General features: G+C 41.8%; 1 protein-coding gene across 4 annotated transcripts in view; it reads left to right on the top strand.

Moving 5' to 3' along the window:
* The window catches only part of rasal2 (RAS protein activator like 2), a 70649-nt gene that overhangs the window by 3590 nt on the left and 41118 nt on the right, over nt 1-25941 (top strand). The window contains exon 1 of one of the 4 annotated variants that reach the window (XM_030115715.1): nt 8474-9116. The exons of 1 other annotated variant lie outside the window; for it this stretch is intronic. In XM_030115715.1, coding sequence (XP_029971575.1) covers nt 8678-9116 — 439 coding nt within the window. In that variant the 5' untranslated portion in view covers nt 8474-8677. Of the gene's footprint in view, nt 1-8473; nt 9117-25941 lie in introns of those variants that run through there. 2 more of the 4 variants (XM_030115714.1, XM_030115713.1) reach the window with 2 other exon arrangements.

The following is a 25941-nucleotide window of genomic DNA, read 5'->3' as shown; positions in this document are numbered from 1 at the left end:
CACTGAAGGAAGTGATGGAGAAGTGTAACCATATCAAAATTACACTATTGCAGATATTTGGATTAGAATCTGTGTGCTCGTTGCACTTACGTTGAAATGTGCTGAGAGCATGATAGTTGGTGAAATAGTGTGAGACTAAATGAAAAATGAATAAAGTATGATTTCATGTAAAATCACTTACACACCACTAGCCACTACCAATTAGCTTCATATCCAGGGAGTTCGATTGGAAATTTCAAAACTTTGACCGTCTACTATTAATTTTTTGTTGCTTCAGAAGCATTTTATTTACATGTTTACAGCATAAAGTAATCCTTTTCAATCAAGCGGCTGTTATGAATTGGTACAGCAGTACTAAATTGTCAAAAATGTGCAGTGTTTATTTGTTTATGAACAATCTATATGTAATACCATGTTCCAAGTTAAACGGCTGCCAAAATGCTTCGGTTTGGGTTGAGTTGCAGTTTTGATGAACATTCTCAATTCTCAATGAGGCATTTTTCATTCAGATAAACTGTTAATTAAACTTGGCGATTGTCTAATTATTTCCCCCTTTCTTAATTAACATCAAGTCGCCTCACAAAGGGAAGCGGTTGTTTTGAATCGGTCTCCGTGTCGGCTCAATGAAAGCATCGACGATGTGCATTATCCGGAGAAAGGCTGGTGTATATAAGCCTATTAAAGCTGACTGACTGCAGCCAGGCGCTTTAACACTGGATTTATCCTTTTTTTTTTTCCCCTTCACGCGCCCCTCTGGCCGAATGGGTGCGGCCGTCGTTCAGGAGTTAAATCGGCTCGGATGAACATGAGAACATATGCTTTATAATTTAATCTCGTGAGGGATTAACGCTCAGCCGTGACAGATGATGCAGGAAACAGACGGACAGGTGCCCGATATTATTTCTCACAACGTGACGCAAAATGTGAAATGTCACATCGTTGGAAGAAGATTGAGGGAAATGTCAGTTGCTGTCAGTCATCATGTCCTCTGATGCTGTTTCAATGTGACTGAGGCTCCTCGCTCCCTTTGAAGGGTCAGCGATCGGGGCAGGAGGGTTTCCCTCCATCTGCTCGGCTCTCGGCGGAGCCGGACTCGCTGGTGGCCGGATACAATCCCGCCTGCTGAGACTCTCAGCAGGCGGGATTGGACAGGGGATTGTGGGAGTTTGTTGTTCGCAGGCCAATTCACACCTGATGTTTCAGCAGGAGCGAGGCGCACCGCCGGAGGATTGGACCACAGCCAGTGAGGCGGATGTTAGATTTATGCCTTCTCTGAGGCTTTGCTTGAAAAATAGACTCATCTAAATTCAGGTTTTATTTCCCCCCCCTGTCATCCAGAATCTGAATTTCTTCAGGGTTTATTTTTTTTGAATTTAGTCTTCTGTATTAAGGAAAGCTGTGTGCTGAGGGGGACTTGTTGAAATATATCAGAGAGGACATAAATTTGTTCGATGCCAAAAAACCCAAATCATTAACAAAACTGAACATGTTGTGAAATTATTATTCCTCTTTGATTCTTCAGGCCATCCTCTTCTCCATCCTCTTTTCGTTGGCATTTTCAATTTTGACAGGGGTTTAAACTATAATAATTTTGTTAAAGGCTTCTACTACATGATTAATTTGTGAGAAGCTATGGATTTTCCCAGACGTTTCTCAGATATTGGTCATTTGCACGATTAGAAGGTCGAAGTTGCTGAGCGATACTCATGAGAGTTTAATCATTCGAATGGGAAACTGCTGAAAAGCTGTTTCTCTGACTCACTGCAAGATTTTGGATTGTTTCTCGGCTTAAAATTCAGTTGTGCATTTTAAAAACTGTCAGTTTCTGTTGACTTAAATGACCCGAAGAAGATTTCTGAGCATTTAAAAGAGATTTTTTTAAATGTGATCACTGCAGTCTATGCACAAGTAGAGCACCGCTCTCTGCCAAACATGTGGCTCACACCCTATTAAATAACACTAAGACGTGGTTCAGAACCCCCAGCATAGCATTGTTTAGTTTTATTTGTCTTGGATTCTGTGAAAAATAGTCTGCTTGGAGTGAAAACGCAGTTTGTCCACATTTTGTCGTTGACAGTCCTCATTTCACAGTTTATTTCATTTTGACTGTAAAACGTGGGCTTGTTTCCATTATAGGGGCCAAGTATTACAGCTCACAAAGATAATGAGTTGCAAATGCTCTCCAGAAACTGTAAAACACATTAATGTGAGTTTCTCGTTTAGCAGGGGATAGGTCTGAATAATGAGTTCTGACTTCTCTATCATTGAGCTGATCTCAAGGCAGTTCTTGAGACTTTCGAAAGTCAAATATTATTACTGTCCTGTACTCGATGAAGTGCTGCAGTTTACTGTAATACTTGAGACAGGATTAACTGAAAGAAACATCTTCTCCCACTCTCAGATGTACAGTGTTGAGCTGAAACAGATTTATAGGAGAGATCAGGAAAATCTCTTCTCAGATGGTTCTCGCTGTAGCATTTCAGATTGAGTTGAGCTGGTATTTTGGTGCCTTCACATCAGCCTGCCACTGGGTGAGTGGGTTCAGGTCCATGTCCTGGTCCTGGGGACAATGGAGGCTGATCAGAGGAGGAAATGGAAAGTTCCTTCCAGGCCTGGCTGTTATCAGGATGGGGGGCGTTGAGACAGGATTTCCCTTCTGAAACAAAACAAGGAGCCCAGCTTCACTGGACCAAAATAAGCTGTGTTCTATTTCAGGACACCAAGTGGAAAAACACAGGATGGGAGATTTAAAGACACTCTCTGAGCCCCAGACTGATAATCATTGATGTGATGTTTTCAGTTATCAGTTTCACCATGAGGTGAAATCGCTTAAAAATCCTAATCAGCTCAGAGCTGGAACGCGCAACGCTGATCTTTGTGAAAGCCACAGAAATGTATTTTCACTACAAAACAACCAATTAGTGACGGAGCACTTCGAGCATCATTCTAATGTATCGCCGTATGTTTTCATTTATTTGATTGGTTTGTGGGCTTCAAAGACTGGAGGCATGCAGCCACTTGAACCATCTCCTCCATGGTCTTTTCCACGTGCTCTGACTGCTGTACGAGCCAGAGAGACTGCCCTGATATAGTGCATACAGCATATATGAGTCTCTAAACATGCTTGTTGTGTCTAATCCCCCTTTTCTAAAGTCATTTGCTTTACACCTCGGTTCTACAGAAGCCTTCTCAGCTCAAACTTGTGGCATGTGTCAGGAGTGAACCCTCCACGCTCTGTTTTTAAATGTTCTATCAAATTGGTTGTATTGAACAAAGCTGTTGTTTTTGTCTCTTAAAATTCTATTTCAGATATTGTTTTGAACTGACTGACTCAGTTTTCTGATCAATGATCAAATGCTAAATTTGATCTGAGACTGCCGATCCCAGGTGATGTTTCATGAGCCGAATGATCCCCTCATAAAGTTGTCATGTTTGACTTACCGACCGAAAAAATTTAAATATCTCTTTTTTTTTCTCTCACTCTGTTTTCTGTTTCTCTTCATCAGAAAGGACAAATCTTAGTAGATCAGGCAGGTTATTATTGTTCCGTTATTATTCCGTTTTGCCTCACAATGAGAGGAGTTTGCATGTTTTTAAACAAGTCATGTGGAATGACATAATTGTTTTGTGTTACCTCCAGTCGGTGGCTGTGTGACTGAATGGTCTTTACACCTCTGTCTGTTGTTTTAGGATCCACCCATGGCTCCCGCAATGAAATTATCTCGTGTCAATGTTTGGATTCTTATGAAACACCTCAGCATCCGTGTGCCGAGCTGAGAGGAAGTTTCCTGGTTGGACTGCCTCGTCAGGTGTCAGGTTCTTGCAGTCCTTAAGAAATAATCCTATTGCCTGCTGGAAGTTGGAAAGCTGTAACTACAGAGCAGAAGTGGATCACTGTGTCACCGTCTGCAGATTAAAGCACGACTCGTGAATGTAAATCGGATTAGACAGTCGTCTGCCGCCATCTCAGATGCTACTGCTGACTGTGTTTAGTGATGAGGCAGAAAACCAAACGCTACAGAGGAAAACCTATTTGCAGACACTTGTAGCTAACCATCTTTCAGAGTGTCTGTTTGTTCTTCCTAATGCTTTCTGTTTGCCATGTGCTTCCTCTTCTTCTCAGCTCAGTGAGCACTGCGCGGCCGCACCTCAGGCTCCATTTATCTGTTGTTCTAGAGCTTTCAGTAATGTCACTTAATCTTCCGCTATCTGTTCCCTGAGTGTAGATGCTCATTTTTAAATTGTGCTCTGTTGACACCAGCTCAGCTTTATGACGTGTGCAGTTCAGTCAGCTCCTCCATGGACCCTCAATATCCACATACACTGATGACTGATACAGTAACAAACGGTGAAAATGCTGCACAGACCAAAGGAAGTCCTCAATCAAAAGACATGAGTGCAGACATTCTGAACACTGACAGTGTTTTCACTAAAACGCTATACTTTGAAGATTTGTTGTTAAGGTTAAGTAATCCCTAAGGCTCTATCACTGGATGGAGGCACCTTAACAACTTGTTTGATCAGTTCTCACATCAACACTTAGGTGAAATCATTTGTTGAGTGATAAATAGTGTGTGGTATGATCCAAACCTCTGCCAGTCACTGAATTAGTCCAGTCATGAACTAATTTCTTTCATGTCAGTGAACTTTAGTAACTCCACTTTGACTTTTTGCTTTTTTTTTTTTTTTATAGACTTGATGCTCCTTTAATCTTCAGAGATTTTGCGTCAAGTTTGTTCCCTCATCGAGTGTTTCACATCGTAACACCAATTTCAAGGCTTGTTAAAAGATGAAACACTCATCGGCCGATCATTAAACAGTGAGGCCTCTGGGCACCAATCAAAGAGCTGGAGATACTTAGATTAACGCAAGTTTTAAAGTGAAATTATAACCTGTTTCTGTTAAAGTGCAAACTGGAAAAACAAGTTGTTTTTCCAAACCTATAATGTAGAGAGACAATAGCATCATGATATGGACTTTTTGAGCAACCCAAGCAATCCAATTTACTTCACTGGGGGAGATCTTGAACTTGATCTTGAACTGTCTTTGAGGCCTTGTCTGTCCTCAGATCAGCGAGTGTTGGCTGTCAGCTCCCATGTGTGAATTGCAGGAGACTTATTCCTGAATTCTGAGGGCCAAGTCCCTCCGACTGCTGATTTATTGGTCATTTTATAGCTGCTGGCTATTTTCAACTGGAGGCCGCTGCCGCTCGTTCTTCTCCTGTTTTCCGGCAGGATGAGGAGCGGACAAAGTGGCGCCCGACCAAACAGCATTACTGTGATTATTCAGTTAATAAAACTCTGCAGTTTGCAACAGAAAAAAAGACCCGTAAAACCCAGGCCCGTGAACTTATTTGTCCTATTTATTTTATCTGAATACAAACATCAGATTACATGGTGACTATGATCAATCAGATTAGTTAATAGGCAGCATATCAATGAAGTAAAACCAAACTGCAGGTTTCAGTGTGAAAATGAAAGCTTTAGAGATGCTTAAAAACTGCAATGGTTTTGAGATGAGAGCTGGGAGACATTTATTTTCAGACAGGCCATCAGATTTAAAGGGAAAGCTCACTGTTTTTGAAGTCCGTGTGAATCTGGTTTGGTACAGAATTCTCCCTTTGTGCGTCTGTGAACAGTGTTTACTTGTTGTGCTGCAGGATTGTAACGGACCGTAACCCTCCATGTGATGCTTCTGATTCAGGATTCTTCACAGGATTGTGGATGACAAAAGTGAGGGTTTTCTTCATGAGCAATGGGAATGGCTTTAGAGTTACTCAACCATCAGATTGCTACAGTGATTCAATGAGCCACTCTACACATTTCAAGATAAACACTAATATTTGATGCTATCAGATTTAAGAATGTGATGCTTTCTCTGTCATGTCCTGCATTAACTTGTTTGACTCTTCCTCAGCCCCTGTACTGTTGCCATGCTAGTCTTTTCATGCATAAAATGAGAAAAGCTGTCAGTAATGTTAATATAAAACCACCCAAAAGCCAACCACTTTAGCAACTCCAGGAATCTACAGATGCTACTTCTCACATCTGATTAAGATTTCACTTTTGAATATTATCATTCCAGTTTTTCTGACTTGAATACATGCAGATCGTAATACCTTTCAATGTCAGCGCCTGGCTGTAATCACATTACTCAGGGATGTCGTGACAGGCTGATGTTAGGTGTACTCTGGTGCTTGAATGCTGGAAATTGTGTGGAAGAATTTAACTTTCCCAGTCTGGTGACTTTCTATTTGCTTTCTGTGTAATTTGTATAATTTGAGAATAGATGATTTCAAAATGGAAGTTTTTTTTTTTTTTTTTTTACAAAGGAAAGTAAATTAAAACAAAAGATGCAACCACCATGAGATGTACAAATTAATGCCAAATATAATTATCTTCTCCCAGAATAAACATGCAGCCCAGTTAATCAGATTTTCAGTGATGTATTTTTTGAGTTTTAATGCGACAAGAGCACAGCCCTGGTTGGATCTTAAAGACTTCTGACAAGTGAAGTCTACTCACAGGTATTGTAGGTTAATCAACCAGGTGTTTTGTTTTTAGTTGATCTTCATTTTAATATTGGGATTAGTTGGTTTAGACTCTACTTTATCTCTTGATGTTGAGAGACTTCAAACCTTCTGGCTTCCTGCCAGCTCGGCGAGTCCTTGGCTCTCTCATAAACTCCTCCTCAGCTTAGCCTTCCTGGGTTTTAACTCTGACCTACATGTCGTCTCGTACACCAGCCGCTTCATTATCCAATAAATGCTGATATGTGGGTCACTTGGGGCAGTGTGCCTTTTGAAGCCTAAGTAGGAAGAATGTTTGCTGGAAGATTTCTGCTTTGAACAGAATCAATTTCAGTTTCCCAACTCGTTTCTTTCTTTTAAAATGGGTTGATATTACAATTAACCCTCTAAAAGCGGTATTATGTTCACGTTTTCAGCTGTTACCTGGTGTCTCAGGTCACATTGCAGAGCCCAAGTGTGTACCTGCTGCAGGTATAAATCCAGTTTTAGTGACGCACCTGGAAATGTCAACACAAACCTTCTTGTTTTCATATGGATCAACTAGCAGAGTAACTCTTGTGCAGGGTTTTGCATCCGGCTTCCTCCTTGCGCTACTGCCGAGCGTTTCCATCATTGAAATGATCAATGGAGTGCAGTGAAGTTACTTTGTGTCCATTGTCTCTGAGGATGGGTTTTCTCAGCAGACCGTGTCTCGGCGGGATGTCGCTCCCGTTTCCTGTCTGCACACACAGGCCTCGGGCCTGACGCAGAGACGAGGGGGGCGTTCTCCAGTCTTTATGCATATTTATGAGATCCCAAATTCTGCTGAGTGCTGACACATTTAACTCTTTACCCCCCCCCCCCATAAAACACTGTTGGGTACTCAGAATAAAGTGTGTTGTGTTGCTGGGTCTCTTCCACGCTGTTTCACTTCCAACTCTGTCAAAGTGCAAAAAACAGTTTCTTATGTTTAAAATTTTCAGATAAAGCTTTTTCATGTCTGCCCTAATTTTTTGAGCTGCTTCTGTGTTCCAGCTCATTTTTATTCTTTATTTTGTCTTTGGTGTTGGGTATTTTTGCTTTATTATTGCAGTTGTTTATAACGATTTTGTTGAAGTTGATGAGTCAGATAACATAACTCCTGTTCTTTTGTTTTGTTGCATTTCTGGTCCAAAATGGTGGCTTTAAGAGTCCAAATTGGAACCGTTCTGTTTCCACCATAAAAAAAAAAGAAAAACAAAAGTTATTAGAGTTGTGATATTTTTACATTTTCCACTTTGATATTTATTCATAAATATCCACAAAAACATTTCTTGATGCAATGCTTGAACAAGTTTTAAAATTTCTTAAATTATTCCAGAGATAAAACATAATGGGAAAAAAAAAATCTGGGCAACATCATGATGTTTGCCAAAGGATATACTGTATATGCAGCTGGTTTGTGATTATTTTACATCAAACTGTGTCAGTTTCAGTAATGACTGAACATTATTTCAGTTAGTTACTAATAAATAAGCCACACAGATGACATGTAGTCCACCAAGCCATGCTGAACATGATGTATGATATATTCTATTAAAAGCCTTTGGTTTCCATCACGTGGCACTTTTTGAACTGTATCACCTCTAGAAAAAAATTCGTGGGAACACATGATACTTTCTAATTCCTCATTTCTGAGTTGGTGAAGTGCTACCACAGTATCAATAATAAGTATTTGTGATGATCTACATTTTTGGATTGATTTTTAAAGCCACAGTTTGTCCTTTGATATCAGTTTGTCACTCTTCAGTAAAATATTAAACAGGAAGTAGAGATTGCACACGTTACCGAGGAAAAACAAGACAACTGACACACAAAGCTGTGTGGTTTCAGTTTCCAGGCCGTTCATACGGGAAACCACACTCTGCTGGTTGCTAAAAGCTGAAAGCTGATTGGTCATGCACAGACACCCGACTTCCTCCCTGGAAGACGCTTGCCAGCCACTCGAGCTGAGCTGTTCCTCTACGTTTGAACAGCTCCCCGACCATCGGACTCTGGTCTTCACAAATCTGCCATAAGGGTTAGTATGTCCATGTTTGAGCGCATTTATTGGCGAACCAGCTGCGCCGGCTGTTTTAGAGGCCTCCATCTGCTTCCTGCTGCCTGGAGGAGGCTAGCGATTACCGGACCATGAGTGAGAGTGGAGCAGTGCTTGAGGGTGGTGAGACTTCAGTCCAGGGTCCCTGCCGGGCTTCGGGCCGCTGCCGCTATCACAGGAAGAACTGGCGCAGTCCCAACCCTCAGCCGCTGGACAGATACAAGTGGAGCACATCTTCCCCTCCTCACCTGCGGCAGTTCAGCACGCTCACAAAACCAGCGCACAGGAGCCAGGATCAGCCTCACGGTGCCAGCCCGGCGAAGCCCGGCTCCCTGCGTAGGATCGTCCCCTACCTCCGGTCAGTGTCTGAGCCTGGAGCCAGCGGCAACAGCCATGAGAGGAGAGCCCTCCGCAAGGCGGGATCAGACGCCGTGGAGAGAGCATCCTCCATCAGCAGCTTCATCAGCTCGCTGTCTCGAAGGTTCATCAGAGTCCTGAGGGACGAAGCGGACGCTGAAGACCGAGAGCCCGGTAGGACAGTTCACCCGAAACCTGCCATCTTCTCTTTAGTCTGTCACTTTAAAACAGGCTTCAGACTTCGATCCACTGATAATATCCCAAGGCACTGCCGTGTCGGTGCTTCGCTCTGGCCCAGCAAAGGACTGGTGCTTGCTAAACACCCATTTTGTGAGCCAGGAGCTGATGCTTCGGTGGTGGAAACACAAAAGAACTGGTGATGAGGTCCAAACCAGCAGTGGAACCAGCCTGGGGGAAAAGGGGTTCGAGTCTCCTCGTTATGTTTACTATGCTGCTGATAGTTACTGCAGCTAAAAGTACCTGGAAATCCTGTTTCATGGTTCCAGTAGGTGGAGGTGGGTCCTCCAACACCACACCTATCAAACTTTAGAAACACACAGATTATTTTATAACCTCATACAGCCTTTATTTAGCTCCGTCTCATCATAATAATGTAATAATGCTGCACACATATAAATGTTATAATTCACTTACGTTGGTCACAGCCTTTTACAGATCAGGTGGTTTTATTTTGTTGCTCTGAACAGTTTTCTGAAATAAATCCATTTGTATCCCGAGTAGGACTGTGAGGAAGAGGCTTCCTCCTCCTCTTCCTCCTCCTCCTGCTGTTGCTGCCGATTGAGAGCTCCAAATCGGCCTGCAGCCGCTTCACATAACATTTACATTCACTCAGAGTTCGTAACGCTCAGCCAAACAGCCGGCTTGAAGGTTAAGTTATGCTAATTGCATTTTCCACTCGAACATCACATGATGTTCAGATGAAGTATATTGAGAAGGTAATGAATGAGGGCTTTCATGCAGAACCCCCTGCTCGCTGCACCAAGTGCCATCAGGTTTACAAACTGACCCTTCTGACTTTATAACAGTTGGGTCATTTAGTAGCATGGATGTCAGCTTTCTAACATAATTAACAATTAAAAAAGGGTCTTTTGGTCTAAAACCTCCATGTGACACATGACATTTTTTAATTTTAACCTTATTAAGACCAAAAGTACCAAGCAGTTAAAGAATTAATCCGCACATAAGAATTTGCTCACATTTGTTTTTGGTTTCATTCAGCTGCAGCGTTTCAGTTGAGATTGACAGAACTTTATGAAAGTGTTTTGTCGACAATGGAGAGGAAATAGTTTGTTGAAGCTGTGAAACAGAAATCCCCCTTCGCCAACATCTGCAGTCAGTGATCCCCAGTCAGTTTCAAGGATGGAACTTTTAGACTAAAATACTGCTTAAAGTTCACACTGTAGATTCTGTGTCTCCCGGATGGAAATATTTATGTTGAAGTCAAAAATTTATGACTGTGTAGAGCGGACCAGTGGATCGGCAAACATGCCGACTACGTGTGTGTGTGTGTGTGTGCTTTAAATAGAAGTGTCTGCATGTCTCCTGCCCATGTTCATTTGCAGAAACTACTTTGAAACATATGATCAGAGAGCATCGGTCCTGGTATGAACAGCAGGGAGTCTCTCTGGGTCATATGGAGGCACACTTGAGTTAGAAACCACAAATGAAAAACTGCGGCCATGTGGAGAACCAATTTATCACCACCGGGTCAAAACCAGGCCCGAGACAGACAGCTGTCCAACAGCTGCTTAATAGTTGTTTTGTCTACATGGTTTACTGTTAAAAACGTTAGCGTGCCTGAACCAGAGCGCCAATTTGTTGGTCCAGACCAGGAAACTGCTTAACAAGTGTGAACATTGTCTTGATCCAACCCTACACCAGTCCTCAAACAAGTCAAAAAAAGAGTTTAAAAAAAGAATTAAAACAAAAACACACTACCTGAGCATTTCAGGGTTTAGGGCCTGTCTCAGAGAAGCAGAAGTTAAACAACCGAACTGAAGTTTACGTGTTCGCTTATCTGAAAGCAGCTCCATACTGAAGCCATAAACACTACTAAAATCAGTCGTTAACCAAAGGTTTTTATCGTCGTAGTCTCAGTCTGGATAAAGTGAAGCAATACTGAAACAGCCTTCTGCAGGACACTAACCGCTCTACTGAACTCTGGCTGCACGTGTCTTTGGGTGAACTGAATGTGTTCTGAAAGCAGAGGTTGGCTTCATGTTCTCTCTGTCCGGTCCTGAACATTCGGTGCCTGAGTTGCCAGCACAGTGCTGCCTATTCACCTCGGCGGCTGCTGTTTACCTGCCAGCACTCAGACTGCCTTTTAAATCAGCCGTGCCACCAGTGTGTTTTCTGGCGATACACGCTTTACAGCCTGGAAAAGCAGCGTTAATATTTCATGTGCAGACACATTAGGGACGGCACATTTTTCAGGAAGCGTATTGCTAGAAGCACCGTTTGGAGTATTAACTGTTCTTTTGATCTGATTCCTCTATTTGAACATTTCTTTTGTTGTTGGCGTTGACTGTTCACCTCATTTGCTGCATTTGCACTGATCAGTGAGGCAACACAAATGGTGGGAATCAATTTTGTCCGTTTGTTTTAATTAAGTGTTATTGTCCAATTGTTTTTCATCAGTGTCTTTGTCCTGCCTTGCTTCGATCTTTTCTTTTCTTTTTTTTTTTTTGCACCTCTCTTAGCCCAGCCTCTCTGATTGGTGCATGTATTTCTGTCGTACACGTGTAGTCATCCATCATGTTGAGATGGTGATGATGCATGTTATCTGTCCCCTCTGAGTGGCCTCAGCGAGCCACAGTCACCGGAGCGTTCAGCCTCACCGTAGATTTAATAGCCGCTATGAGGAAGATGAGAAGGATCGCTCCTGTGATCAAGGATGTAGAAAAAGATGTGATTTTTCTGTCTGAACCAGTGGTTTGTAAGAAACGGTCATTTGCGAGAGCTGGGACATCTGAGCTCTCACGTGCACGGAGTGTGAGTCATCTTGATGCGAAGCTGCAGGAATATTAAGACACGATGAAGGTGGTTGAAAGAACATTCTTTAGACAGCGGGAAAGTGAAGAATAGACAACATAAAACTAACAAATACCTGTTAAATTACATTTGATGTCTGTGTAATTGATGTAAAAAAACAAATTTTTAAAAAAAAAATTGACATTTTTGTTGCATGTTATTCGTGTGTGTGAAAGTACTCTTAAACAAACTGACTGACAATTGCATGAAAACACCATTGTGTTTTTAAACCAGGGCAGCAGAATGTATTGCTAATTCATTGTCATTGCAGTATCGACCCTTACAATATACATATTCCAGAAGACTGAACTGCAGTACATTGCGTTTCCATGAACAATGCTGTGATCTGCATTTCATTATATTTGGCCAATCAGATTGAGCTCTGCTGCCCCAGATTGTGTTGACAATGGCTCTTATTGTTCTCCATCAGTGCATTCATACCTGGTGGCTACAAGCCAATTGCACTGCAATCCTGTTAGTCATACTGCAGTATTTAAGATATTTTCACAAATCACCTACTGCATATCTAACTCGTCTCATGCAGCCCTATTTAAAGTTCAAGCATTGGATGATGAAGCCACAAATAAGCATCATAACACATTCCTATGAACATGAAGACGATTGTAAATGGGTTTGTCATTATGCTGTAATCTGCAGACAGTTTAAAATCTGTGTGAGTTGAGTACGCGGTGAGTCAGCAGTGTGTGTGTGTGTGGTGCACAGTTTAGTGCTTGTACCCAGTGTGGGGTTTTTAGGAAATGTGTGTCAGCTTGAACAGAAAGAGACATAGTGTGAAACTTTCCAGCGTGCCTAGTGCATTCTGGGTATTAGAAACCACAGAACACACACATGCACACACGCACAGTTTCCATGTGAAAATGATCAAATAGCGGAGACTAATTAACCCGTGTGTTTGTGTTGTTGTTGTGGCTCAGGGCATCGTCACAGGAAGGCTGTTAATCAGAGGTGTGTGTGTTTGTGTGTGTGTGTTTTCTAGGCTGACCCAGAGGCCATGAGCGCTGCTCTATAGTGAATGAGCTGTGTGTTTCCATGTTTTTTCTGTATTTGTGACGATTTATTTAGATAGTGACTTCAGTCTGGCTGTCTATTCACACCTTCAGACTGCGGTTAAAACTCTGAGCTGCTTTTTACTCCATGGCTGCTAGTAGTGTAAGACACTTAAAAATGTTATAAAACTGCAGCCAGTCTGCTTTATATCATTTGAAAGCTGTTTGTACATCTGTAGCTGAACAATTCTGAAAGCTTTACCTCGTCTTAACTAGCATTAAAGTTAGATTTGTGCTCACATAGAAACAGCACAGACATGCTGAGACTTGGAATTTGCTCCATCAGGGATGCATGCGTTCAGCTGGTCGAATGAATAAATGGAAGAAATATCTGTTGGTCATGTTCATGGATATTAAGTTACATGTACTGAGGACTGCTGGTGCTTTCAGTGCTCGACAGCCACCCTCGGCCTAATTTGATGCAGTCGAGCTGGAGCCACTGGCCACGGTTACATGATGCTCTTTAATTTGGAATTAATTATTCTCAATTGAATAATTTAAAATGACAGCGTTCTCCTTGGTGTTTACGTGGAAATGGTAATTCCTAATTAAGGTTTACGTAGAAAACACATTTATTCGCCTTTATTAAATTCCGCTTAACATCTCAGGGTTAGGAAGGCCTCTGATTGGACAGGGTGGTAGAGGAAACATATTACTGTCAAACAAACTCCAGTTCTTGCATTTTTTTTACTTTTTTTTTTCTCAATTAACTTTGATTCTACAGCTTCAAAATTTCCACATTTTTATACTTCCATCCATCCACACCTTTCAATATATCTATTATTTCCAAAGTTCCCATTATATAAATCCTCTCCATTCAAGTCCAGCGCTGGCTCCGGGCGGCATCGTGGAATATGTGTATCGTTATGACAGGACACGGAAATGAACCTGCGCACAATGACCAGAATAACTTAAGATGGAATGAAAGTACACATGGTCTAGGAATTATTTAATTCCACTTTAAAGTCAAAATAAACCAGCCACTTCATTCAGGATTAAGTTTATTTTGGAACAATCGTTTTAATTTGTAGTTAGGTGTTTACAAAGTCATTTTAAAGTGGGGTTAAGTTTTATTCAGAATGAAAGGGCAATTAAATCTTATGTAAACGCAAATGTAAATAGACTTTATTGAGGCTTTTAGGCCCCAGTCAAGCTGGTAGAGTGATCGTCTTCCAAATGAAAGGTTGCAGGTTTGATTCCCCGTCTCTTCCTGTTCACATGTCGAAGGCAGCTTAGAGGTTGGAGAATCGGACTGAGGATTGGGAGTTCGCGGATGTGAATTCCACATTGCCACTGCACAGTCACCTCTGTGGCTCCCTGAGAAAGATCCATGACTCCCATCAGCTGCAGTGCACCAATGGCTGCACCTGCACCACCTTGGACACAGGATCAGTCACTGCAAAAAAAGAATTTCCCCAAGGAAATTGATTAAGTATGATTGTTGAGAAGTTTCCAGGTCTTTTTTGGGGATTACCCAAATAGTGTTGTTTAAAAGTGTAGTTTAATCTGACGTTTTGTACTGGCATGTGATGTCAGTTTCAGACAGGTTGAATTTCTTTCTGCTTCGCTGCTTTGTTTTTTTGTTTTTCACTTCTTCCAGTTTCACTCTCAATAAATGAAAGAAATGTTTGTTTCCACACTTTGTTGTATATAATGGGAATTCAGCTTTAAGTTTGGGGTAGAGGTCTAGGCTCCTCACAAACTTCGAACAAGTGCCTGTGCATATGACTCCCTTTTGTATGTAAATGTTCCCTTCACAATAAAAGCCCTCCGTAACAAAAGGGGTCCTGAGCTCATTAACCTTTCAACACAGTGACTTGAAGTAAGTCTCCTGCTGTCAGTTGGGTGGATCACTTCTGTCGATCTGAAAACATGGTTAGTCATCTCATCAGAAGAGTTCCAGAAACTCTGGAATGGGTTTGGGAGTCATTTAGGCTTTAACTTTTCAGGCGAAAACAAATCGTCTTTTTCCATTTGTAATTACTTCAGTGTTGACAGGTTCATCTCTTGGACACCACTTATCATCCCAATTTATAATTTACAGTTAAATTTTTGAAGACTTAGGATGCTCATTAAATTTTGACACTTCCAAGATGTCAGCACAAAATCTGTAAATGATTGTGATTTCAGCAAGATTAATACATTGGGAGTCTTTTCAAGACTGTGATTAAACATGTAAAATTCAGCAGTACATGTGATTAGAAACACACTCTGCTTGCCTTTGTAGGTTTATGTAAAGTCCCAGGTTCTGTGTTTTCTGTTTTCTGTTTTTGTATTTTGAGTTTAAAGTTTAGGTATGTCTGCTCATGTTGTCTGAATGAGTGAAATCTGTATTTTGCATGTAAAACATTCAGAGGATTTGCTCTTCTGGATCATAGCAGTGAAGGACTAAAGGTAGCTAGAATTCTTGAATTCTTTGTTTTCGTATGTTTTGTTGTAGCAGTGTCAACTGGTTTTTGAGTATCTACATTTGACTGCAGTACATAATGTGTTCCTGTGTACACGCTGACAGAGCACCTGCTGGTGCTTTGATGAATATTCTGTTGAAAAAATGCGGAGGCACTGAGAAGGAATGAAGGTAAAACTTAAGATTTCATACACATGACAGTAAACTCAGTAATAAGCTACATTGTACACTTTATTTGCCGTCATATTCTGCATTCCTGTCCTTGTATTTTGAATAGCAGAGATGCTCTTTCATATATTTTTATTTATTTGTCTTGAAATGTCTAATTTCTGCTGTTGTCACAGCATTTCTTTCTGTTGTTCTTTTGGTGAGAAACAACAGACCTCCGACATACATGGCTCTTTGGAAGCGCCCTCCGTCCTCTGCTGCTCCCGTCAGTCTGATAGGAGGTGACACCGCTGTTCACCTTTGACCCCTGAGACCGACCCCCCCCATGCATTCAGTCGCCTTGATTGACACTCGAGTGAGAGAATCTGCTTTGTAGATGCAAATGCAGGAGTGTCCTGCCGATGTCAGCGCGTTTAAATATTAAACAGTCACTGTCGCTTCAGGCCGAGCAGCAAAGAGCCGCCGTGGTGGAAAAGGTTGAGCATGGGGCCGAACTCGAAGATAACAAAATCTTACTGATTATAGGTTTTTACAGCACAGTCCCTCTGTCTCTACTGAGGTTCACGTGTTTTACAAAAGCAGCAGGTAGTGGAGGCGCAAATATAGTCTGGTGGATTCATCCAGTTATCTTCAGCTGATTTCTATGTAAAACTAATTGCAATATTTTTATTTTTTTCAAGAACCGTGAATGTGTGTTTATCCTGCTGTTTTTGGAGAGGATGCTTTTGAAAGCCTCATCAGTCTGCCAATAAGGAGCTTTTTCTATTACCCACTAAAAAACATATCTGCTCCTGGAGCCATTTATTCTAGAAAGTGGAGGGGTCTAAAGATGGAGCTAAGATAAAGTGAACAAACTGAAGTTATCCGAAGTGATAAACTTAAGATGGGAACAGACGACATGCATCTGCTTCAATGTAAAGATTTTTATTTGTTTGTATATTGCTCTCATAGTGAGATTCTTGAAATTACTGAGAGTTAATGTAGATTGCAAAAATGAGGTAACTGAAATGCATATAAACAACATTAATGTTTTGACTATTGAGAAATCGTTTTTGCTTTTTATGCAGGGAAACATCTTGATGTTGAGATCAGCCAATGAATCACACATCCTCCCTGTGGTGCTCACAGTTCTTATCTATTGGACACTTCCTGTACCCTGATAACTCCAATCTGGTATTAGTTACATAAGCAACTGTTTGCTTAGAAGGAGCTGATATGTTAATAATATATTCATTATTAGTTTGCACAAACTGAACAATGACACTTTCATTTTTGTAGTTTTGAACCTAATAGTTGAGTACCAGCGATAAACAACCCTCTCTGAAATCCCCAGGGTTGAAATGTCATAAAGCTGACCTCCAGCGCAGATAAAATCTGTCCCAAAGTGTCCCTTTAAGTGGCGTGTGGAGCTGTTACCAGAATAGTGTTGATGTTTCTGTGTGGCTGAGCTGAGTGCTGTGTCTGTCCTCTCCGGAGAGCCTCTCTGCTTATCAGAGCGGAGCTGCAGCCTTCGCTCACAATCAGCTGCTGCAGGACGAGATTCGCCTGCCGACACTGATTTATTCTCCGTCCAGACCTGCAGTCAAAGAGCGCGCTTCATACGCCACATTTTTAGCGTTCAACAGCCCGGAGAGCAGCAGTGACTGACGCTGCCTTCTCCCGGTTTTTTTTTTTTTTTTATTTGTTAACTTTTGTTTTACGGGTTCTGTTACTAATGGGCTAAAAATGAGCTGCTGTTCAGCTGTAAATTACAGGATGTTTCCAGAACCTCCCACACAGCTGAGAGCCGATTTCATGGGAATGGAGCTTATGTGAGTTACCACATGTACAGAGGTTACGCTACTTTTCAATTGCTTTACATTTTTCAGAAGCGAAGTTTAGAACCCAAAGTTGTTCAGATCATTGACCAATAGGGTAAAATGAAGTTCTATGAAGTTCTGTCTTCCAAGTTTTCCATTTAAATTTGTGTGAATCCAGTGATTTGAGAACAATTAGTTGTTAAAATTTCACTCACAAAGATTATGAATGAAAAGCTAACTTATATTTACATGTAGCTGTACTCTAAACACAAGTCGAATGGGCAAAAAAACGTATTTAATTTATGTTTCAGCCAGAATATTAAACATTTTACTATTAATATGTCATTTTCCCCCTTGGTTTTCCTGAAGTGGAAGTAGCAGGTGCAGATTTGACAGTAAATCCAAACTATTTCAGATGGAACTTCTACATTGGAGGAGGGCCTGTGAGATACGAGAGCTCTTAACAGTCGGCGTTTAACACATGAAACAGATGAGATAATGATGGCGCTGACAGACTGTTTCCCAGCACAGATCCTCAGGGAGGAGACTGAACACAACATCCACTCTTCTCAGCTTCCCCCCCGCTTTTCTTTCCTTTTCTTTTCCTACTCGATACAAACACAGTTTCTCTGTCGGGGTCCGATCTGTTAATTGCTGTAATTTCCTCACTCACACAAAAGCTCGTCCTCGGTCTGTTTCACACCTCAGTCAGAGCTGGTGAGGCTCCTCTCAGTTTGAAAGGTGTCAGTAAAGACAATTTTCATTTTGTTTTTAACTCTCAAAACAGGTTTCACAGGTCGTCATCTCCCTCGGAGCCACATAAAAATAATCTTTTATTGCAGTATAGATTCTATTCTTGCACTTGAGGAGTGTTAAATCGAGCCAAAGATCTTTAGTGTTATTACGCTGACTTTAAAGTTTAAAACATAGAATTTTCTTTGTAAGCAATATGACAAAGTGCCGATGTGACTGAAATTGTGTGAAGGAAACACTTGGATTTGGTTCGTTCAGTCCTATAATGGGACAATCCTGTATGATCCGAGCAGAGCAGCATGTGGAGTTTCTTCCCACAGCCGTCGTTTGTGTGCATGTCAGCTACGTAATTTACCACAAGCTGCTTCACGTGTGCTCGTAATAATTGGCAAAGCTCAACTAACTGAAGATATTGGAAAAGTTGAAAGTTCTAATAAAAAAATGTGAGATCTTGTGCACATCTCACGAATGTGACAGAACCAGACATTATGGGATTGATCCACTGTGTAAATAAAATGATGGATTTGGTAAATGCAAAACTGCACATCAATCTGACCATTTTGTTCAGTGTTTATGGAAAACAAGCAATTTGATCTTTCAATAGGAAGTATTTATTCAGACTGACAAAGTATTCATATCAACACGGCTAATGATGGTTGTTTGGATTTGGTCAGATTATCTTGATTATTCTTGCAGTTTGCACGTTTGGCTTGCTTTGAACAAGGGTGACCTTAGGGCCTCATTGTGTGTGCGTCAATAGAAGCTGTATGACCTGTTTCGTAGTGTGTACACTGCGCTATCTGCTCCGATTTGTTCATTTGGACGCTTCCTGCCTCTGAGACCATCAGTCATTCCTCTAACACAGAGCTGTCACCTTGCTGTTCAGGCTATTTACTGCTCTCATTTGGATTATTTTCATAGGAATATCCGCTTTCACCAAAACATTCACTCCTTCAAGTCAGCTGTGGAGGCGATGTGTTTTCACAAGTTTGGCATCAACTCGATGCGAGGACGTTGTTCTTGGAAAAAGTGAATGGAAGGAAATGCACGCTTTCAGTGTGACAGTCATGGTGCTCAGTTTATCAGGCCTGGAGAAACATCATAACAACTTCCACAAGCAGGGACAGGTTCTTAATATAGAAGTACAACTTAGCATGTTACAGACAAGTCGTGTCTTTTATGTTTTCATTTTTTGTTTTTTGTTGATGGACCTGAAATGAGAAAAAAGTTCACTTGAATAAATGGAAAAAAAGTGTATCCAGCAGATGTGCAGCAGGTGTTCCTTCTTGTAGCGACGTGAGTGACGTGAGTGTTTACAGTTTGCAATAACTTGGAACAATTCTTCTGTCCTGTTTGAAACTAATGTGGGCTTGCTGCAGAGCTTATGTTGATGTCTGGGAAAGAAAGCCAGTTGGGAGCTGCACCTTCTGCTGCTTTTAAGCTGTGCGTGTCTTTGTGTGTCTGCGTGTGTGTTTTCTGCAGTCTGGGTCAGTCTCGCCGACACACCCCTTTCTGTTCTCACTATGGTTTCAGCCCCCCTCGCCCCACAAACCCTCCGTCTTCCTGTTGAATGGTCCCATCTTGATAAAGCAGTGATGTGATGGTTCTGCTCTGCGATTGGACGAAGGCTGCTCTGTTTACACGTTGCTATGGCTACCAGGGCAGGGGAATATACAGGTCGATAGACAAAGAAGCCTGTGTGTGTATGAGTGTGTGTGTGTGCGTGCGTGTGTGTATGTGTGTGTGTCCCTTTGGGATCTGCTGTGGTTTGCTGGTTTTACACTTCATGAGTTTGGTGTTTTTGTGGCACATGGAGTGTAATTGCCGAGTTTAATTGAGATGAAACTTAGCTGCACTGTTAATGTGTAAGATGATATATGTTGTTCATGCTGAATCAGCCTCCTGCAGCTGCTGCAGAAAAAGGCTGTGTGTTTTTTTCTCTCTGAAAGATGATTGAGAGGCTATCTTGCTAAACAAACTTTCCTTTGTGATGCTGTTTTTTTCCTTGGCATGCCAGTATGCAAACACTGAAACATGGTGTTTAATGATAGCCACAGTTATTATCTTTCTCCTTTGCAAAAGCTTCAGAATGTAGCTTGTGCTGGTTGTGAAAAATGCAAAAGTTGACGGTGCTCAGTGAGGAGTTTTCACAACATGGGTGGGCAGAGATTCATTAAATGGTATTGAGCAATTTTGGAAATGCTGTGGTTGATCTACATATAAAATATGTGACAAAATCCAGCTATTATATATATTTTAAGCATGCAATGGACATAATGCGGAGAAAGCAGTAAATAAATACATTTACGTGACTGTTGATCATTTACTTTTCTGGTTATGACGTAACTCAGAGAAGAGAGATGTTCCTGTTCCTAGTAACTAATTTCTCTGGAAGCTTTTTAGTGAGTTTTCAGAAGAATTTGCTTGTCCAGTTTCGTTACGGTGCATTCAGGTGCAAGTTTGCAGGTGATTCACTCAGAATAGCAAGTCGTTAAAGAAAACTTGTACTAGAATAAACGTGGAGTTTGAAATCCTGAAATAGCTCACATAAACATAAACAGCAGTGCGAACACTGAGAACATAGGGCCTCAGAAGCATGATGAGCATGTAATGGAGTTACGCTGTGTGTGTATGTGTGTGTGTGTCCAGTCTGTGGACAGGTGGCAGACTCTCCCTACTCTCAGACATTCCTGGTTGAAGTTTGGCCAGAGTCGAGTTTCTCTTCACACCAACGCATAACCCCCACAACACCTGAGAGAGACACACACACACACACACACACACACACACACACACACACACACACACACACACACATATCCTACTCATGGGAATCATCCATTCCTGCAGGTGTATTGCCTTGCATATATGTGTATACGGTATAGTATGACCGATGAACCTCTTGGTTTGACTTGATGTTAGCGACTACTATTGACCAGCAGCTGTCCTTCATAGTGAAGACAAATACTTTAATTGTGGCTTTGAGATCTACTTGATTTACTAGATATGTAATGATTAAGTACATTTAAAAAAATGCTACAGTGACTTGTGATTTGACATTGGAGTTCTGGGCATAGATTTTGACCTTCGTCCCATTTATGACCCAATCTTGCTACAGCCGCAACACAAAATCTAACGTTGTTGCGTCAGTAGACGTCGTTTGGCCCGGTTGATGTACATTGGTGGGCCTGATCGTACCACAACACAGTGTTCACACACCCAAGTCATGATCCAAGAAGTGTTCAGCTTGAACTGAGGTTCGATTTATCTGACATTTGGTAATTTCCTTAGGGGTTGTTTACACTGAGACTTTATGACTCTGTCACACGCCGTTCTCCGACTGCTTGGAGCTGCAGCAAAGGTCGCACATTGCTGAATCAAGGGAAAAGTTAAATATCAAGATATCCAGTTTTGTGTTTGTGTTGCCGCCTCACTAAAACACAAGTGTAACTCAGCTGCTGAGAAGCTCTTTGCAATTACAGTGGATCCATCACTCAGAAAAATCGTTTTCATGCTCAGGCGTGGCTGTGCATCCATTTCTGGTGCTCTTGACCTTTCACCAGGCCAGGACCGTCCAGCAGCCTGGACAAATATAGAAGCTTAATCTCTGCGGGCAGGGAGGTGGCAGAGAGAACTTCCTGTGGGCCGCCGCCTCGCTTTGATCTAGTGTACACAATAAAACTGGATCATATTTTCACAAACAGAGGCTGCAGCCAGTCATTAAACTCAATGAAGCTTGCCTGAAGTTAGAGTTAAGGTTAAATGACAGTTGCGATTTAAAACTAGAAGGACTCCTCTCTAAAGGTCACATACGTCTTCAGTTCCTGCGAGCAGCAATGTAATCTAGGGGAGCAAAGCTTTATCTGATTGGTCAGTTATGTTGACATTTAGAGTACAAATGAATAGTGCAAAGACACATATAATTGATTGCAGTTTAGTCACTTTTTTCGAGATGATGTCATGATGAATCTGCTGTATGTTATGCAACTGTACCAGATCAGACCCCAGTCCACGGGAAGGTAAGGATGGACACATACTAAGTAATTAAAGTAAATGACTGAGATTTAGTGACAGATTTCAAGGTATTTAAAATATTTAGTTCTTACTTGATGGTTTTGAATGACCACTCATTCTTTTCTCTTTAGGCCTCTCTGTCAATTCAATTCAACTTTATTTGAACAGCGCCATGTACAATGCAGTCATTTCTCGATACTTATACAGAGAAAAACCCAACAGTTCCACATGAGCAAGCATAAGTGACTGTGCAGAGGAAAAGAGAATAATGTTTTCAGCCTTTATTATCTTCACAGCTGCATTCTTAGTCTGTTAAAGGGTTGCGTGACAGCTGGCCGAAGCAGGATGGCAGTTCAGGCAGGTACGGGAAGTTATGTAAGGCCACCGGTGGCGTGCCTCTCAGGCCGCCGTCCCGGCTCTGCGCTGCTCCGGAGGGATCCACGTGTCTCATTGGCAGCAGCAGACTTGGGATCTACTAATTAGCTGAACTGGAGTCTCCCCATGCTGCTCCCTCACAGAACAGAGAAACCGTCCAATTAGTCGTCTTTTCTTCTTGTTTGACCGTTACTCTTTCACTCAGCGGCTCTGAACAGGAGCAGGTGTGACTCTCACCGGTTCTCCGGGGGTTTCTTCTGGGCCTGAGCTTTGACGTGGATGATTTAGTATGCAGCCAGAAATAGGCTGCTGGAAACGTAGAAGCTCAGCTGCTTTCTGCACAAACGCGTCCTTCCTCAGCTCCGCCGCGCTCGCCTCACATGGCCCTCGTTCATCAAGCTGCTGCTGCTGCGACTGCACCGTGAGCCAGAAAAGAAACTTCGCATTAGTGGGAAGGCAGCGCAGCGTTCTGTCTCTGTAGGGGGAGGCAGGGGGGTTCCCCACAGCTGAGTGTTTCCTCCTCATTTTCCTTCTTCACTGGACTATTGTGACTTCATGTCCTTTTTTCCCTCGTTGTATGTCTTAACCTTTAAAAAACACCACCGATGCAGATTTCCTCATTTGGTTTTCTCTGTGACGTGATTCATCAGCAGAAACATGAAGCAGGTCCTTCAAACTTCCCTTTTTCTCGGTAACTGCTCTGAAATAAACCCTACAGGAGACTAACATGAGTCAGTCATCCACTTTCAGCTGCTTGCAAAATGCTGCATGAATGGAAGAATTGAAGGTACTTTCTGATACTCTAACTACAAACCTGTGTGAATCCACCCCATCCTTCCACCTTCTATACAGCTTTTTTCAACTCGGGCTTGCAGTGGCTGTTCCCGTCACACCGAGGGTTAAAGCAGAGTCTCGGCAGGTCAGAGGAAAGTCAGAGAAAACCCGCAGACACATAAGGAACATGCCACCAGAAAATCCCAGAACTGGAAGTGGGGTGGTCGACTTATCGCTACCTCACCTAACTTTATGACACCAGTTTATTGGTTTTAGTAGACAGTGTGTTTTGTGTTTTTGAATAATCCTAAAAATTCATCAGTTTGTTAGGGTCAAATGCACTATCTTCACAGACGAAGCCTCTTAATTTAAGATGATTAAACGTTTTGAATTCAGTCAAATTGAACTACAGATCAAATTGTGTGAACTTGAGAAAATGATCCTCATATTTGTCTCAAACTATAAAATATGATTCGTTTGTGATTATTTAAAACTACCGGTATGTAAATGGATGACATGAAGGAGCTTCCTGTGTTTGTTCTCCAGCCACACTAAGTGCAATAAAACATCCGTCATAATCAATTGCAGTCGTTATGTGTGTATGTTTGAGCGTGTGAAGCGTTTACCTCGCCAGACAAACTCTGAATAGTCCCAGCACAATGGGGCGCAGTGAAAGCACCGTCTGTTTACGCGACAAGACGTCCACACGCAAACAGAAGCAGCTTTTCTTCCAGCGTTTAACACTGATGTATTGTCCAGCACACACACACACTAAGACAAACAGCTCTCTGTCAGGCACTTTGTTACCTTTGGGTGGGGGCACTGGTGGAATACAGGTTAGAGAAGTGGACTTGAGTTGGCAGGTTTGAATCCTACAGCCAACAGCTTACTGCTGCGGGTCCCTGAACGAGCCCCTGGACCCCCACCCGCTGATCCGAGTGGGTCAACATATAGTTCACTAAAAAAAGGGTTGAATGAGTGATTTCCCCAACATTGTTCATTAAATATGCTGTAAAAAAGTATCTGTGGGAAGGTGTCAGGTGTAAATATTTCCTTTGATAATAAGAAAACTTTCAACATGGCATCCTGACTAAACTTTGATGTCAACTCGTGTTTGATTTCCCATCAGTTTTGTGCATCTGATCATAACCATTGTAAAAAAAAATAAGAATTTTGTCTTTTTTCATCCCGAAAGTGAAATATTGTTCCAAGTAAATTAGGTTTATCGTACCATGCTTGACCAAGAAGATTATGCGTTGCAAATGAGTTCCTTTCATAGGTGAAACAAAAATATTTGCTCATTATTTTATGCATCAAACTTTAAAAGCAGTCAACAAACATCAGGCCAGTTTGACGGAGGGGACAGACAAGGTACACAATTTGGGTTAAAAGTTTGGCTTGAGGCTGCATGGGATGTGTCATGTGAACTCTAAATTAGATTTAATTAATTCATTAGGAAAAAGCAGATTAATCACATCAAACAGTTGCAGCCATGTGTGTAGCATTCAAATCTCAGAGGAGTTTTGACTGAATTGTACAACAATAGCTGAAACATGTTGAATATTTTATGTCAATATTTTCTTTCAGTACTTAAAAATGTATCTTCCTCCCATTACCACTTGAGAAATGCCACAGAATAAACCATAAGAATACATAAAAGAGTGATTCTCTACATAGACATTTTAATTGAATAGTGAACAAACCTGAATTGTTACACAGTTCATTTGTTGAATAGGTTAATGTGATTCACTGTGTCACTGATACAGCACACTGTTTCTCTGGCGTAAGTGTCTTTCTAATTGTGCATCAATCAGATCTTCTCAGTAATTATCCGAGGCTCCAGTCACAGAATTTCTCTGCAGCAATTTTGGCTCCTCAACTGACACCAAGATGAAAAGATCAACCTGCCGTTCAGCAACCTGTTTTTCATCTGCGACAGATTCGGGGCAGCTCAGGAGGACTCTCTTTAACGTGCAGCGACACGACCTCTGACCTCCACTGACTCTGTGTTTGACGGTGTCAACTGAGATCAGACATCACTTTCATTTTTAATCCTTCTGCCTCTCCTTCTGCTGCTGGTTCCCTCCTCCTCTCCGCCCTCCTCCATGAGGGGCCCAGGTTTAGATCCACGGCTCCCTCTGCAGGTGCAGTCTGGGCTCTGCAGGCTTCTTGTTCTCCAGCGCTGAGCCCAGTGACCTCTCCCCATCCCATGACTTCTGTCTGGGGCCGGTCAGATGACTGTCGGCTTCCAGCTGAACTCCCTTCTCATTTTTTCCTGGATGAGATGCTTCTCATCTGATCCAAACATCTGATGCTGACTTCCAGGAATTACGGATATTTTTTAAAAATTTTATTTTGCAAGTTTTTTTTTTGGCACATTTGTTTTTCTCTTTTGTTGAGTACCCGTTGAGCATTTACCTTGCATGTGGGAGATCAAGGTTTGAATCACAGTTGCATCAGTGAGGGTATTTCCCCAAAAAACTATCCAACTCTAGTCTACACTACTAACATCCTGTTTCATCACACTAAAAGAGAGCAGCTGAACAGACTGATGATAATCAATGCACAAAGCTCCAGCACCATCCAGCCTG

Source organism: Salarias fasciatus, chromosome 18 (assembly GCF_902148845.1).
Source record: "Salarias fasciatus chromosome 18, fSalaFa1.1, whole genome shotgun sequence".
Classification (NCBI taxonomy): domain Eukaryota; kingdom Metazoa; phylum Chordata; class Actinopteri; order Blenniiformes; family Blenniidae; genus Salarias; species Salarias fasciatus.
Note: the sequence above shows the minus strand (reverse complement) of the source record. Positions and strands in the feature narration are given on the sequence as shown.